The sequence below is a fragment of the Vigna radiata genome, chromosome 6, assembly GCF_000741045.1.
Source record: "Vigna radiata var. radiata cultivar VC1973A chromosome 6, Vradiata_ver6, whole genome shotgun sequence".
In the NCBI taxonomy this organism is placed as follows: domain Eukaryota; kingdom Viridiplantae; phylum Streptophyta; class Magnoliopsida; order Fabales; family Fabaceae; genus Vigna; species Vigna radiata.
The window spans coordinates 35,667,138-35,684,513 of record NC_028356.1 but is presented as its reverse complement, the minus strand read 5'-3'; the positions used below and the strand labels follow the sequence as shown (position 1 = coordinate 35,684,513).

The 17,376-nt window shown below is 30.4% G+C and overlaps 1 protein-coding gene across 1 annotated transcript; it reads left to right on the top strand.

Moving 5' to 3' along the window:
- The first annotated feature begins 2,899 nt into the window (after positions 1 to 2,899).
- Positions 2,900 to 4,687, top strand: LOC106762935 (allene oxide synthase 1, chloroplastic). Its single transcript, XM_014647062.2, has one exon. It carries the CDS (start codon positions 3,047 to 3,049, stop codon positions 4,610 to 4,612), a length of 1,566 nt encoding a protein of 521 aa, XP_014502548.1. The 5' UTR covers positions 2,900 to 3,046; the 3' UTR covers positions 4,613 to 4,687.
- Positions 4,688 to 17,376: the final 12,689 nt, after the last annotated feature.

Here is a 17,376-nt window from a genome sequence, read left to right as displayed (position 1 = left end):
GAGATTTTTATAATTTAAAATAAAAGAATGAATGAAACAGTGGTTTGAGTTGTTTAACAAGGTTAGTCCTACAGCGTGAATTCTGAGGTCAACTTCAAATTTCAAACACAACTTTATGCTTAGCTTCCTCCTCCTTTCCCATCTTCAATTTATATTCCAACTTTTCCTTCAAACTCTTACATGCTATACACTTTTTCTTTTCCTTCAACAAAATACGTTAACAATATTAATAAAATATTTTCAAATAAAACCATGCTATTTACCGTCACCAGTAAAATCCACGTTATATTTGAGTATAATATTTTAAAAAATATTACTACCATAAGTATTAAGAAGTAAATTTTAAGTCTAATTAAACAACTTTAAATTAATCTTACTAAATATTAATGGATAGTCAGATAACAGCTCATAAATTTTAAATCTAACTCAATTACACAACTTTAAATTAATCTTACTAAATATTAATGGATAATCAGATAACAGCTCATAAATTTTAAATCTAACTCAATTACACAAAATTAGTTTGTAACATGAGATTTGTACTTGTTTATATACTTTACATTGACTTTATCTTATATGGGTCCAACAATAAATAAAACTTAATCTTACAAAATTTAATTTGTAAGTGAGGTTTTGAATCATACGTGTAATTAAAATTTATTTATTAATCTGATAATTATAAGCTAGTAATAGGATATATTCAAGAAACAATAATGTTTTTTATAATACATTATTAACTCTATTATAAATGTCTATGAAAAAATATATTGCAAATCTTATATTAATTATATGACCATTTATAGTATAAAAATAAATACAAATCATATTTTATCAACCAATTTTGTAATATTAAATTAGGTTTAAACTCACCATTTAATACTAATAACAATAAAATTTGTTAAAAGAAATATATAAATGTATATTGTGTTTTCTTTTTTCTTTTGATTAGGGTAAAGAAGTTAATGTTGATCAATATTGTTAGTGCTAAATTGCCTACTTCAATAGAAATCTAGGTTAGGCAAGAACATCTTCTTACGTACATTAAAAGAAATAATAAATTGATGAAGCTTGAAGATGATCTTTGCTGTTTATAAAATGGATTCACACAGTCACATGATGATGACATGCAACCATATCAGGATTCAGTATATATATATATATATATATATATATATATATATATATATATATATATATATATATATATATATATATTGTAATTGATTTTTGTCAGTTATCCTTAACATTTAGTACTTCATTCTTTAAAAACCACCCTTTAATATTTAATTAAGAGGAGTTATGTAATTTAATTATACAAGAAAACGGTATTCTTTGTTTCAAATTAAACAATTGAAACTAAGTATTAAAGTGATAAAAGAATTGTTTATCTTGCAAGTGACTTAAAAAGCTAATAGATTAAAGTGTTATTATGTATGGGAATCTGAAATTAACACGTGTTGAGAATATTTCAACTTGAACTCTATGATTTCTTTACCAACATAAGAAATTAATTATTATTCACTAAAATTGTAATTAATGGAATTATTATGTTAAATTAGCACGTGGGGTTTCAGAAAGACGTGTTGGCTGCTCTGACTTTCTTTTTTATGATACAATAATACAAAGTCCATGTTCCCAGGTTCCACATAAAGCTATAGGCTTTCGTGTAAAACAAGATTTTCGATTTCTATTCAACTTTGGTTATAGTTCTACAAAAATATTTATGTTCAGAGAAAAAAAAAAAAAAGAAATGTTGTTTATAAAAGTTATTGACGTGTTCATGATTTCTACATCAAGTAATTCTTTTTTTCATATCAGTATTAATTATCATTCTCTTTGGTTTATTTTAATTTCAATGGATGGAAATTTTCCTCATAATTTCATACGCTTGTTGTATTGATTTCTAATTTGATTTATGAAAAATGAATAAACATACTTAGACAATATTTTTTGACAACATTTAAACATCATCATACGTATCATTGTGTAATTGATTTATAATAGTATCATTATATCATTTGAACCAATCACACAATAACACGTATGATTGATATTCAAATGTTGTCAAAAAATATTGTTTATTTATTATTATCCATAAAAAATATAATGACCAAATGGATGAGGATTTTATCCATGATGACTGAGACAAGAAAGAATATCTGAGAAAGTTTGCGAGCACTCCGATTGGGAAAACAACGTTTCATGATTGGACTCAGCACTTCTTCGGAATGCGTAATTCAGTAAAAAGAAAAAAATAATTGCTTTATGTTTACTCGTAAATGGTACTAGAATCTGTACCACAATCACTCAACTTAATTCACTACTCCCAAAACACTATTTTACGAAAAAAAAAACAAAAATGAGGGACATAATTATTATAAAACACCAAAAATAAGAAAATTAGGATAAAAACATATAAGAAAAATATATAATAAATTTAACTGTGTTAAGGTATACTAATTACATTTAATAGGAAAAAGGTCAAAGTATATGTATTGCTACATTGTGTACATAATGATATAATTTTTTCTGTGATAGAGAAGAATCTCAAGAAAAAGTCATCCAAAATCTTGTTTAATAGATCTATATCATTTGGTATCTACGGTGAGCACATGATAAACTAATTATTTAGTTATTAAAGAATATAACGAGTCTTACATGTTTATATAATATGGATAATCTTATTTATTAATTTAAAAATCCATTTATTCTTTTGACTTTGCTGTTGTTTTTATTACACTAAAAAAAAACTACCTTTTATTTTTTTCATTATAGGTATGCTTAAGTAATAATACAGTAAATTAATTGGACTAGATAGTAATTTATGGTAAATTGAAGGTAGAGTGAAGAGTAAATATGAAAAAAATGGTATTTATGAGAAAAAGAAAGATGGACGGAGGAAATGCAGAAATGTGAGTCTTAATTATTCAGGTCAACAAAAACGACCCCTTCAAGCTTTGTCTATAAATAATACAACTTCACACTTAAACACAACATCACCCAACAACTTGACACCAAAAAAGGAAGCAGAAAAAAAAAAAAAAACATGGCATCATCGTCTTCCTCGACACTCTCCTCCCCATTCCTGGGACTGGAGTTCCCCTCTGCAAGAAAACAACGCTCTTCCAATTACATCCCCTTCATCAGAGCCTCCGTTTCTGAGAAACCACCACCGGCAGTGTCGGTCACCTCCCCCGAGCCCACCAAGCTCCCCATCCGCAAAATCCCCGGTGACTGGGGTTTGCCGGTCATCGGTCCCTTAAAGGACCGTCAAGACTATTTCTACAATCAAGGCCGCGACGAGTTCTTCAAATCCCGCATCCAAAAGTACCAGTCAACGGTCTTCCGTACCAACATGCCTCCCGGTCCCTTCATCACCTTCAAACCAAACGTCGTCGTTCTACTCGACGGCAAGAGCTTCCCCGTCCTCTTCGACACCTCCAAGGTCGAGAAAAAAGATGTTTTCACGGGAACATACATGCCCTCCACCGACCTCACCGGCGGCTACAGAGTCCTCTCCTACCTCGACCCCTCCGAACCCAAACACGCCCTCCTCAAGCAGCTCATCTTTTTCCTCCTCAAGTCCCGACGCTCCCACGTCATCCCGGAGTTCCACGCCTCCTACGAAGACCTCTTCAACCAGCTGGAGTCCGACCTCGCCGAAACCGGCAAAGCCAGCTTCGGCGACGCCAACGACCAAGCCGCGTTCAACTTCCTCGCCCGGTCTCTCTTCGCCGCCAACCCCGCCGACACCAAACTGGGCCAAGACGGCCCAAAGATAGTGCAGAAATGGGTTCTCTTCCAGCTGGGCCCACTCCTCCGCCTGGGTCTCCCTCAGTTTCTGGAAGAATCCACCATTCGCACCTTCCGCCTCCCTGCCTCCCTCATCAAGAAAGACTACCAGAGACTCTACGACTTCTTCTACTCCTCTTCTTCCACCGTCCTCGACGAAGCAGAGCGATTGGGAATCACGCGCGACGAGGCTTGCCACAATCTTTTGTTCGCCACCTGCTTCAACTCCTTCGGCGGGATGAAGCTGTTCTTCCCCAACATCATCAAGTGGATCGGGCGGGCGGGGGTGAAGCTCCATGCGCGCCTGGCGCAGGAGATTCGGTCCGCCGTGAGAGACGCGGGCGGGGAGATCACGATGGCAGCGATGGAGAAGATGCCTCTGATGAAGTCGGTGGTTTACGAAGCCTTCCGCATCGACCCTCCAGTGCCGTTGCAGTTCGGGAGGGCGAAGAGGGACCTTCTGATCGAGAGCCACGATCACGCGTTCCAGGTGAAGGAGGGGGACCTGCTTTTCGGGTACCAACCGTTTGCCACGAAGGATCCTAGGATCTTCGAGAGGGCCGAGGAATTTGTGGGAGACCGGTTCGTTGGGGAAGAAGGGGAGAAGCTCCTGAAACACGTGCTGTGGTCGAATGGACCCGAAACTGAATCTCCCACACTCGGAAACAAGCAATGTGCTGGGAAGGATTTCGTTACCTTAGTCTCAAGGCTTCTTCTTGTCGAGTTTTTTCTCCGCTATGACTCCTTCGATATTCAGGTTGGAACTTCTCCTTTAGGTTCTAAAGTCACCATTACCTCCCTCAAGAGATCAAGCTTTTAGCTCTCATTAATTATATATTACTATTACTATTTTTCCTTTCACCAAACTCTAATTTTACATTTCTTTTTTTTTTAATTTTCTAATCTTCATGTAATTTTTAATTCCATATACGTTTTATTTTTAATTCACTCAGTCTTTTTCTCTTCATATATCACTTCTGTTTTTCATTCATGTTCAAAGTCAAATCACACATTAATAAATGAGTATCAAAATATCAAGATTATATACTATACTATTCCTCCACCCATCCAAATTTAATAAAATAATATAACATGTTCATGATGTAAGTTTAAGATTTATCAGTATTTTTAGATCCGCTAAAATTAACGAGTTTTACTTTTAGTTTCTACGATTTTTTACTTTTTATTTTTATAAAATTTTAAAACACCCGTTGTGTTCTTCAGAAAATGAGCGAATTTTGGTTTTAGTTAATGAAAAACATGTTCCTTCATTTTTCATCATTCTAATGTTTTTAATCTCTAATATTCGTTTTAAAATAATAAATAATTTCACAAACTTTGAATTTTTTAGTGTAAACAGCAACTAACACTATCATTAGAACGATATTTGACTTTCCTTCTTTCAATCCTCACAATTAATTAGTGTTATACAAGTTTGCATCCATTAAAGAAAGGTGTATAATAAAACATGTAAGAACGATACATTAAAATTCAAATCATTAAGATAATATGTATATAATATGTGATATTAAATACCAACTAACAATAAAACTCAATAACAAATAATTTTTCATTTGTAGGTTCTTTTAATTTTTAATTGAGATAAAATCTCTAACAATTTTTAGTTGATAATTTAAATAGAAGTATTTTTAGAAATATATTAAATAAGAAAAATTTATAATATACAAATAGTTAGAAATATTATTTTAAAAATTAATTTGATAAGATTGTGGAAGAGTTGAAAGTTGAATTATTTAAAATAAGAATTAAAATTAAAAAAGAAAATAAAAATACATATTTTTGAAAAAAGTTTGGGATTTGAAAGTCTAAAAGAGGTAAATGTTGTGATTTGAAATGGTTTTGATAGCTGCAATGTCCTGAAGCAGATTTGAGAGATGAAGTCTAATAATAGGTTTTGTGGTGGGGGCAATGTGCAGTCCACTATATAAGTAGTGGAAGCTCATACTGTTCAACAATAAACAACAGGATAGAACTGGGTTGGGCCCTCATTTCGATGTGACTTTCAGCCAATTATATGATATTAATTATTAAGATACACACTTTTATATTTATTTAACATAGTATAAAAATTAAATTGTCATAAAAATATAAATTTTTGTATTTAAAAAAAAAATAAAAAAAAATAAAAAAAATAATATCAAATAAATATAAAAAATAAAGATCAATCGTTATAAAAAATAAGTCAATTGTTGGTATGGTGAGTAGGGGACTTAACGGTTTACACAATCATAAACATGACACACTCCTTTTTCGTTTCTTCCTCTCCTTCTTTGCACCCAACAACACTCGAGTCTCCCAGACACCGCACTATTGTCCGAAGTTCATAAATATGTAGGGAGGAAGTGTTTGTAGTGATTTGAAGATGTTTTACTGCGTATCTATGCTTTGTCGGATTTAGAGACGCGATAGAGGCTGTATTGGTTCTCAAAAACCGATGTAGGCTGTATCGGTTTCACATGTTCAATACACGCCTAATTTTTTTCTTTTAATTTTGTTTTACCGTTTTATTGTATTTTTTTTCTTTTTCATTTTATAGATTGTTCTTTTTATTTGAAATTAATTGTTTTAATTTAAATAGATTATTATGTATATTAATATTTGAATAAATTATTTTCTCTTATAATTATTTTAAATATTCTGTTATAACAATTTTAAGTTTTCTGTTTTAACTTTTTCAAATGTTTTGTTATAATTATTTTAAACTTTCTGTTTTAATTTTTTAATTTATAGTTATTTGATTTTTATTTTAATAAAATTGATATAATTGAATATAAATTAAAAATTTACAACAATTAATGCATTCCACCAAATGAGTCATATATACTGCTTGACTACTAAAAGAGAAACTTTTTTTAACTATATAAAAGTCTCATGTCGATAATTTGTTATCCACCAAAATCATTCATCTTTATCTATTATCAATGTTTATCTCATGTATTTGAAAGAGATGAGTAGAGAGGTGTGGATTAATATAAATACAAATTGCAATTATAACATAAAAGTAAAGAAGAAGAGAAGCATGAATGTGTATGAGTTAAGAGTTGTGGGCTTAGGTTCTTTGCAAATTGGTGTGCACTGTAATGGGTTGGCTTGGTGTTTGACTCTATAATTCTCTCTTCTCTTTTCTTTTATTCTCACAAGTTATGCTCTGCTTAGCCATCAACCTAAAGTTTAAAAATATATATGCATCACATGCGACAAAAAAAAATTTCCCATCGACTGTCGACATTTGAAAAAAAAGTTTTTCCCATAAATTATTAACATCTGATAAAAACTGCATCGGGTATCTAGATCCGAATCTCCCCTTTCGGATTTTCATATCCGATATATATACTTGTATTTTATTTTTCACCACCTCCAATTCTCAACAACCCTGTTTTGTTGTCTGTCTTGTATCACTCACTGTATATAAGTTGTAAAGCAGAGAGAAAAATGATGAGTTCTGCCCTTTTGTCTCTTCACTCATTTATGCTCGGTCCTTCCATCTTATATAATCTACCCACTTTGATCTAACTTACTAAAATGCAAAATATTCAAGAGAAGAAGAAGATTTGACACCAAAATAGAAAAGTAAAAACGTAAAAACCCTCCTCAATGCACATTAGAATACACTTAACGAAAATAAAGGAAATAGAATGGGGTGCAGGGAAATGGGGTATAGCGAAATGTGGTGTGGGGGTGCACAGGGGAAATGGGAGTGGAGGCTTTCAATGTTACACAGAATTTGTCCATAAACAAATAATTACTACATAACTACCTTATTAATTGACGAGGCATTTTAGGAAATTGGAGGTGCAGGATGAAAGTGTTGGAGGTGTAGGGTGAAACATCCCCACCTTAAACGCACAACTTTATTAAACTTCAGCTGACCAAGAACCAGCCCAAATGACAAAAAGACAACTCAATCCAAAACATTGGCCCAAATTAACTTTCTTTAGCACTAGCCCCAATGCAGAATTTTTCAATCAGCCCAATGCTTCTATTGACTCAACTCCAGGCTCCTTTAACCAAGGGCCTTCCTCTAAAAAAAAGAAGAAATGAACAGGGATAAATCAATAAAAAAAGAAAATAAAAGCCTGTAACAACAAAACTCTAAAAACATTTTTAATTTGACATTTAAAGAAAAGATAAAAAAAATACTATTTATATAAAAATATAGTATTTGTCACAAAATTAACACTATTTTTACAAAACCCTAAAATTAAAGCAAAAATTCTAAACAATTCTAATTCTAGAAAATTAGAAACTAAAAGAACCTAAAAGTAACTTCTAGTCTAAGAAAAATAGGGAAAATTGAGAGTTATCAATCATGTTTAGGTTTGGGCAGCTTGTGTACTGTACAATTTCACTTGGGATCGAGCACCACCTAGGTCAACCACTCATGTCGACCACCCAAGTTGTCCACCCAGACCATCCACCTAGGTCATCCACCCAGGTCGACCACCCAAGTTGTGTCCAGTATGACCTATTAGTATGGTTAGTTTATTAGTGGTAAGGACTCATTAAGCCCCAAATACAGATTAAGGTGTGATTAGGCTGTTATTAGGCCAGCGAAAGGTAAAGACCCATCACAACTATTATAAATAAAGGTCCCAGGTATTGCTTGAAAAAAAGAAAATGTGCATAATATGCATTACTTGTAATGCTAACCGATCAGTTATATTACTGACTTGAGCGTCAGAGTGCCTTTGATAGGTACCCACTGGCACAACTTGGATAAGGAAAAGGGAGAGAGAACAACATAACTTGGATGATGGAGGACCATTAGGGAGCTCATTCGGTCTTCAGGAATACTTGGAGTACTTTAAGTAAGGGACCTCAAATCCATAACTGAAACAAGAGCCATTTTCTTGGTCCTGTAGAAGTGATGTGGAGCATGGTGAATACAAGAATGAAATCCATATTAGATTTGGTGAAAAGGATGATGCAAGAATTAATGCAGGATCATGAAAGATAAAAAATCAAAATCATGAGCGATTCCAGCATTTGCAAAGAGATGATTAAAGGCCTCACCGGGGTGGTATAAGCAATTTCCTGTAGCAAAAACAAAGGTGAAACTGGTTCCATGATGAATGCAGGCAATGGGTCACACTTACATGAATCTTCATATATTCACATCAATAAAGTGATTACTGCAAAAAGAAAAAGAACGACAATAACCACAAAATACACAATAGGGTAAGCTAGGTGAAAAAGAGATAACATACATCTACTATACAATAAGTTATTCAGTTATCACATAATGCATACATACAATCAAAATCTTTTAGACTCAACTTATCTAGATAAGTGCACTTAAGTCATACTCATAAAGTCATGCACTTATGGGGGTAAAATATCACTCTACCGAGGTGTCATACATAATGTTAGTCCTTGTCATGGTCATAAGAACCTTAGGGTTATCCTTATGATAGGACCTTTTGTCACCCTCACCATCTAACCATCCTCCTCTACATGAGTATGAATGATTAGTAGAGTTTAGGATAATTTAACATGATGGAACAATCTTTACCTGAAGGCATACCCTAATGAATCACCCATTCAACGGGGTTTCCTCCCTGGAAAATACCTTATAACCCATTCGTCCCTACCACTATTTCACTTTACAAGCCAAATACATCATTAAGATAATAATTGACATCATAAAAACATGGAAAAACAATCAATAAAAGATGTAGAATAGATGGCGCCGAGTGGTATCAGAGGTGTGTCCAACATTAGTTTTCCAAGGTTTTAGCGCCCAGCGCTACAAAGTCAATGGGCTCCTTGACTCTGGTTTTGCCTAGCAAAAACCATTTCAAAGACTCACTGTCGAAATGTCGTCCAATGGAATAACTTAACGCCCAACGGACTGAAGCGAAAATACTTCCAAACTTGAATATTTGACTTGGTGTCTAACATCCATTGATATCACCCAATGCCATGATAGGAAAATGTTAAACGAGAGAATCCAACTTACTCAATTCCTCAAATTAATACTTCCTACTTTCTTTTTCAGCTCAAACAAACTTTAAGTGGTATCAATACGCTCATATTGTAAATCTCCTTTTCAACCTTATATCAAAACCTCAATTTAACACATAAGAGCACAATAATAACATATTGATGACAACTTTCTCAGTTAAATAAAACAAATTTAGTGATATATCAAAGCCTCTAACCATTTATTCATCTACACAATATTTAAATTTAATTATCAATTTACAAATCAAAGATACATGCTAGCTTCCATTACCTCTTAAAGAACTCTAATAGCTTTAAAACCATTATAACTCCTTTAACTTTATACGATGTTCTATTTACACATAGAAACATCACAAGAATGATCAAGTTATACTACTATGATCATTGATAAGCAAAAACGCATATTGATGACTTAAATGACACTAGTAAACAAAAGAGGACTACATACAAAAACAAAATAGATTGGACCAAGAGAAAAGAAACAGAAAACTAACTTACACTAATAGAGAAACTCATCAGTTCAAATTGAAGAGCTTGTTGCGAAATCTCTCCAACGTTATCAAATCTTCAAACAAGTGAACAAAGAAGAATAACTCATAAAAAGAAGTCAAATTATTCTAGAAAAGTGATTTCTAAACATGATGTATTTTAAAATAATGAAATCCATTGATAACAAAATTATTTATACTAATTTTTTTAATATTAAAATAATTAAGTTTCATTATTTTTAAAATATATTTTTTTAAGTCTTTATAATATTTTTCTCAATAATTTATAAAATCGTAGAAATACTTTGGTTGTAAATAGAGTTTTTATATGGGTCGTAGAAATGTCATAAGCATAATCCATGACCAACATAGGTTACTATTCAATTTTTTTGCCCATTAAGTTCTGGGCTTCTGAAAATTGGCCTACTAAACTTTTAACTTAAATCAGTTTGGTCCATCGGTGTGCAAACAAACAAATGCATTTACTTATATAACTAAATGAGTATTTCAGAAGTAACTTTAAAGAGGTAAATATATGTGATAATAATAATATATTAAAAAATGAATAATGATCCTCAAAGCAACTCATTTATAAATAAATTTACAAACATCTATATCTTTTCACTTTTTTGGACCAAACAACTTAAATTTTAATTTTTTTAGTCTACATTCACACTCTATTAAATTATTTTCATTGATTTTACTTTTTATTTATTTAAAAGAAAAAAAAATATTATATGTTTTATTTTTTTAATTATTTTGAAATACTGTGTATCGTTTGGCACAGGGCAAGGGCAAGGTCGTTTTCGAATTTCCCTTCTCAATGATTCATCTCACCGACGTACTTTACTTCATTCTTCTGGCAACACAGTGAGGGCACACATTCCAGTGTTGAGCGCCACGTGGAAGACGGAGAGAGGAAGCTAAATTTTCCGACCAAGCCAAACCATAGCGCATGCGAGTTGGCACGTGTCAGGATAAGAACATTTGGAGCATCGAAGTGATTAGGAAAAGAAGGATGATGATATTTTCACATACTTTTTTATAATTTTTGATAACAGAATATATGTTATTATTTTATTGATTTATTTGAATTTAAGTTTAAAAAATATTTAAAGTAGATCAATTATAAACTGTCATAATTACTGTCACGTATGTGTTGTCAGAAAATTATTAAAAAAATGTTAAAAACAAATTTCCGAAAAAGAAGACAAAGAGGTTGATGAATGGGTTGAGGGTAGGGTACATTACTACTAAGGGTTCACCAAAATACACAAGTATCTTTGGTCCTTGTTTTTCCTTCCTGTTCATGATTTTTAGTTTTTTGAGAAATTCTATGATAAACGAAACCTCTGAATGTGCAATGCAATGTATGGAGACAAATATGACACAACGTTGTTTCAAGACAAACGTGTCAATTGGACATGGATTGATGACACCATCACCTGTTACCAGTTTGCAGCTTCTGCTCTATTATTCATCACCATGTTACAAGAATCCAAGATAAACTTCCTTCTTTTTATTTCACTTTTTATCTTTTTTCAACCATTTTAGGGCAACCACATTGTCGTGGAAAGAAAGTTACTTTTCTCTATTTAAACACTCTCATTGTCATTTTGTTCATCTTCAAGGAAAATGTTTTTTTTTAAGAACTTTGTTTTGATAATTTTTTTTATAATGTATAAATCATAGTTCGTGATTAGTTTTGTTTTATATTAACTAATAAAATAATGATACGTAATTTATTGTCAAAAAACTATTCACATATATAATCTTTTTATAAAATTTAATAATGTTTTAAGAGACAAATGCAAAGTAGAAAGAGTGATAATTAAAACTTGTATAGTTATAAATTTAGTAATTAAAAATAGTTTAGAAGTTTTATCTTAAAAGTCGAATTATATTTAAAGATGAACTAATGTTTATTATAGTAAGTTTGTTGTGTTTATTAATAAACTATTATCAAACTATTATTAATGTTTAATCTCTTTATATACACATAGTATAAAAAAATATGTTGAATATTTCATTAACTAAGACTAATTTATAATAAATTAGTTTGTGAAATTAAGTTAAATCTAAGATATATTTAACAATTTTACTAGAAAAGTAATTATATTTTACATATTGTTTTTAAAACTACTAAATCAAATGAATTAAAGATATTTTGATAACCATATAACTCTATTAAATATGTTTTTAAAGATAACTAAAAAAATAAAAAAGTCAAATAAAATAATGTATATAATTTTGTAAATCTTAGTTACACGCCACATTAAATCTAAAATTTATTTCTTGACAGTTTTAAAAAGAAATATTTTACAAGTTTTTCTTTTACATTATCAAACCAAGTGAGTTATCTTTGATATAAAATAATAAAAATGATATTTTGATAATATATAATTCTTTTAAAATATGTTTCTAAAGATAACTATAAAAAAAATAAAATAATGGATATAATTGACTGTATACATGTATTGGGAGATCAGTGTATGATTGTCCATCAAATAACTTAAAAAATTGAAAAAACTTCTCATAGATTTTCTCTGTTTAAACCTGATGATTAATTAAGCAACAATTTTATATATATTTTTTTCAACTCTTAAGCAAAAGAGTTGCATAAGAAGTTGATATCACCCTTAGATCTGGGAAGTTAATTTGGAAACCATGATGTAAGAATGTTATATAAAATTTCTTTTTTAACGTTACAATAACATTTATTAACAGTAGGTATAAAGTTCAAGAATGAATATAATAATTTTGTAGTCAGTGTTGCTTCAATTTTTCCATTGAAATTCAAATTTAAACTATGCTCAAGACGTAAATAACAGTGAAAGTCGTTGGATTTCTCTAATTCAATTATATATGCATAATAATTATTCTTTCGGTTGTGGAGTTGAGTTATTACCGATACATGTACAATTTGTCTTTTAGGCTGTCCGGTTTCACCTCTTACTGTCTTCTTCTTACAAATAATGTATGGTCTTATTCTCATTTTTCTCCTTCTCTTCTTACAAATAGTGTCTGGTTTTACCTTCATATTTCTCCTTTGAACGAATACTGTCCAATCGGGTACCTGTCTGTTCTTCGCTCAAGTCAGTGCACAGTCTGTTCAGTAAATCTAGAGCAGTAATAAATGTGTAGTAAATGTGAATTACCCACCTCATACCTTTGACTTACATTTATAATTTTTACCATGGACTTATGATTAGTGAAAACTTAATCACGGTCTAATACTGGCTCAATATATAGTCTTAATCACGTCTTACCTTAATCTTATCCTAAGTCGAGAACTATAGTCGGCCGTCCTTAATGAAACGCCTGGTCATGTCTTTTTCAAGACAGCTCTTCTTCCGCCCGGTCCATCTAGTTCAATTACTTTCATTTAAAAAATAAAATATATATGATATTTTTTTATCCTAAACAATACTATAGTTTTTTTTATGTTATAGAAAACAACTATGTAATAGAAATACTTGATATGAATTTTGATACTACATGCATATTGAATTTTTGCTTGACAGTGTCTGGTTGGTCCTTCATAATTCCTTTAAGAAGATCCAAATTTAGGTTATTAGAAATTCCATGAAACTGAAGGAAAGGAGCAAAAACATTATTGATTAGCTATCTATCTCTTAGGTTTGGTAGAGTCACATCACATGGGTTTACTGTTTTAAGGTCGATGCATACTTTGTTTTCACTTTCACAACCTCTGCATGTGTCCCTACCTCATAAGTCATAACATATAGCAATATCAAAGAATGTCACTTAAAACATATAAGGAAGACAAATGCTCCTCTTTCTATTTCTGTAAAATGCTTGCATAACATTTTCATACAAAATGCATCATTTCACGTGATGTTATTACAGATTCAACTTGTCTACATTTTATACAGCAACTTGGGCCACACAGAATGGTCGTTTCAGAAAATCATTATAGGATCTCAAATTTCACACTGCACATGATTCATTATGAAGTTCAAGCTTGTATTCTGTGTAATTTCTTTTTAGCTATGAAATAAACCACATTTTTATGATTTTATGCTACGCTTTGGTGTAATATATAATTAAGCCAAATTTCCCTTTTTTTATCGATAAATATAAATCGTTATTAGTTCAAAATTCTCTTCCAAATTTTGGGATTTATATAATGGAATATTTATAACTCAATTTATACAGTAACCGGGAAAATAAATGAAGGAAACCGATGTTCCCATATAAAAATATAGGGGAAGGATTATAGTACAGAGATGTATTAAATATTGGAGCGTGGAATTTCTTATTTGAAAAAAATATATTTTGGACAATATATTAAATATTTTGATATAATATATGTTTTATTTTTTCACTGATTCATTATTTATTTATTATTATGTTAATATACTCTAAACTCAATAAAAAAATGATACTTATGTTTTGTCAAAATATTATAAAAAAATTTGTGTTAACATATCTTTATCTTCTTGTTTTATGATTACAATTATTGTAATTCTACCTAACATTGTTTTAAAAATAAAGATTGAATTTACTATATTAATATTGACACCAGTAACCAATAATATGATACAAAATTTAAAGCAATTATATATATATATATATATATATATATATATATATATATATATATATATATATATATATATATATTATCAAACAACAAATATTATATAAATATAACAAGACATTTGGATGTCTTAAGTTTTTTACAATAGAAACACTACATATATAATTACTATTATGCTATACTTTCATAATATAATTTAGAAGACTAAAATCATTAACGACTAACGTATTATATTGACATAAACACTATATCATAATATCACTATACAAATGTTCAATTAACAATTTCATAAATCATTCTACATCTATATTTAAAAATCATTCTACATCTATATTTAAAAAGCTTATACATGTAATGATAAAAAATAATAGTCTTCGATCTTCGTAGCCGTCAAAATGGGTCACAACTCGTGGGTTAATCTGACCCATCACGGGTTCGGGCAGAGTTAGGTTTGAAAAATAAAACCCACTTATATGTGAGTCAGATTTCAACCCGGCTCATTTAGACCCGATTTATGGGGGTTGAACCCGTGATGAGCCGGGTTGGCCCACCAACCCACCCACTTAATTTTTTTTTTAATTTATTATTTTATTTATGAAACCCTAAAAAATAAAATACTCTCTTCAGTCATTATGTATACCAAAAAAGTAACCTTTGCTCTCATACAAATCACTCTCACAGTACTTGTTCTCATTTGAGGGTGCTTTCACCCTTACTTCACTGAAATTCTTCAAGGAGCAGCTAAAACACCCTTCCTTTTTTCTTCTCTTTTCTCCACATTTTTGTTTTCTCACTTTTTTTTTTCAAAAATCCTATAATGACAAAAATAGGGGTTTGCGAATTTGTTTATTGTTCTGGGAGATTTGAAGACATGGAATGATTTTTTTCATGTTCTGACATGCTTGTATCAGATTTTGTTCATTTTATTTAAACAATTTGAGTATACATTATTTGAACAAGCTTTGTTTTATATATTTGAATTATATATTTGAATTTGGGAAATTATGTTACAGATTAAACTATTAATTTTTTGTTGATGTTATTGAGTTTTGGTTCTCTTTTTTTTTACTAATATTTTTTTATTAATTATCGAAATTGTTTTGAACTTATTTGTAAGAAACTTATTTGTATGTTTTTTGTATTTGTTTTTGGAAAACATTTGGATTATATTGTACTTTTTATTTTTATTTTGAATTGTGTTTAAGATAATTTTTGGGAGTGAAATTTGTTTAAATTTAAATTACAGAAAGTTTGTATTTTTTTTTATTTTAAAAAAAATATAATTAAATGGGCTAGTGAGTCAACCCATTTACCCACCAACCCGTGGTGGGTCAGGTCGGGTTCAAGTTTTTTCTGGCTCGCTAATAAATGAGCTGGGTTGGGATGACTCACTAAGTGACCAACTCGTGGTGAGCCGGTCTAAGTCGAACCGGGTTACCCGTTTTCACAGCTCTACTACATATTCTCTCCATATTTATTCCAACGTTTATTTGTGCATTTTAGAGACATTGTTACAAATAACTCTTGTGAGCATTTCATTTAAGTTTTCCGACCTTGTTGGACTTGATGTTTAATTTTGATCTTCTTGACTTTTACTTCTTTTTCATAAATTCTACTTGCATGTTAGTTCCCAACATGTTCTTAAAGAATATTTTATCTTTATAGGAATAATTTTATACTATATTACTCTCACATTTTCCTTTGAATTTATATTGACTCATCTAATCAAAGAGAACTATCCAATTCCTCTCTTTGATGACAATAAAATGTTCTTAGTACATAAATTTGAAACAAGAAATCGAACTCAAACACCAAATAAAATATGAAAATTAAGCTTTTAAACATTTATTTGTGTGATTCATATTCTAAGATTTAATTTGTATACTAGTGGAAAGCATTATATTATTAGTTTATATTCAGGATCAAAGTTGTAGTGATTTTAAGCTAATGAATTCACAAGTCTCTTTGACTTAATTTTCCGTTTTAAATTTTTTTTTTTTGGATTATCACAATTTTTTTTATGAGTAACAATATTATGAAATCAACATTAGACCAATTATGTATAATATTATGTAATAGGGTATAAGAGGTAGTTATACTTTAAACTTCAAAGTTTAATAGACAAGACGTTAATTGACAAGACTTCAGACCTAAAGTGCAACCTATTAGTCCTCATTTGTTAAGATGATTGATACCTATATAATTTGTTGTATAGATAATTACGGATATGCTTTAATTTAAATATTACGATAAAGAATAACGTGTGAGTTGGGATGGTGTTATTCATTAGCAGGAGCTAATATTACAAAATTAAATATGGACAGATTATACTATTTTAATTGAAACAATTTAGTCTAAAAAATAATCAAATTAAAGTAAAAACAAAATAGACCAAATTTTTATTCCAAAAGATCAAACAAGATCATATTTAAGGAGTATGAACTGAATCATAAAGACGAGATGAGATGAATGAGTTGAGAAATTAAAGATGCATATATTTGGTAAGAAAAGAGAAAAGAAATGAAAAGTTTCCCTTATTATAAGAGG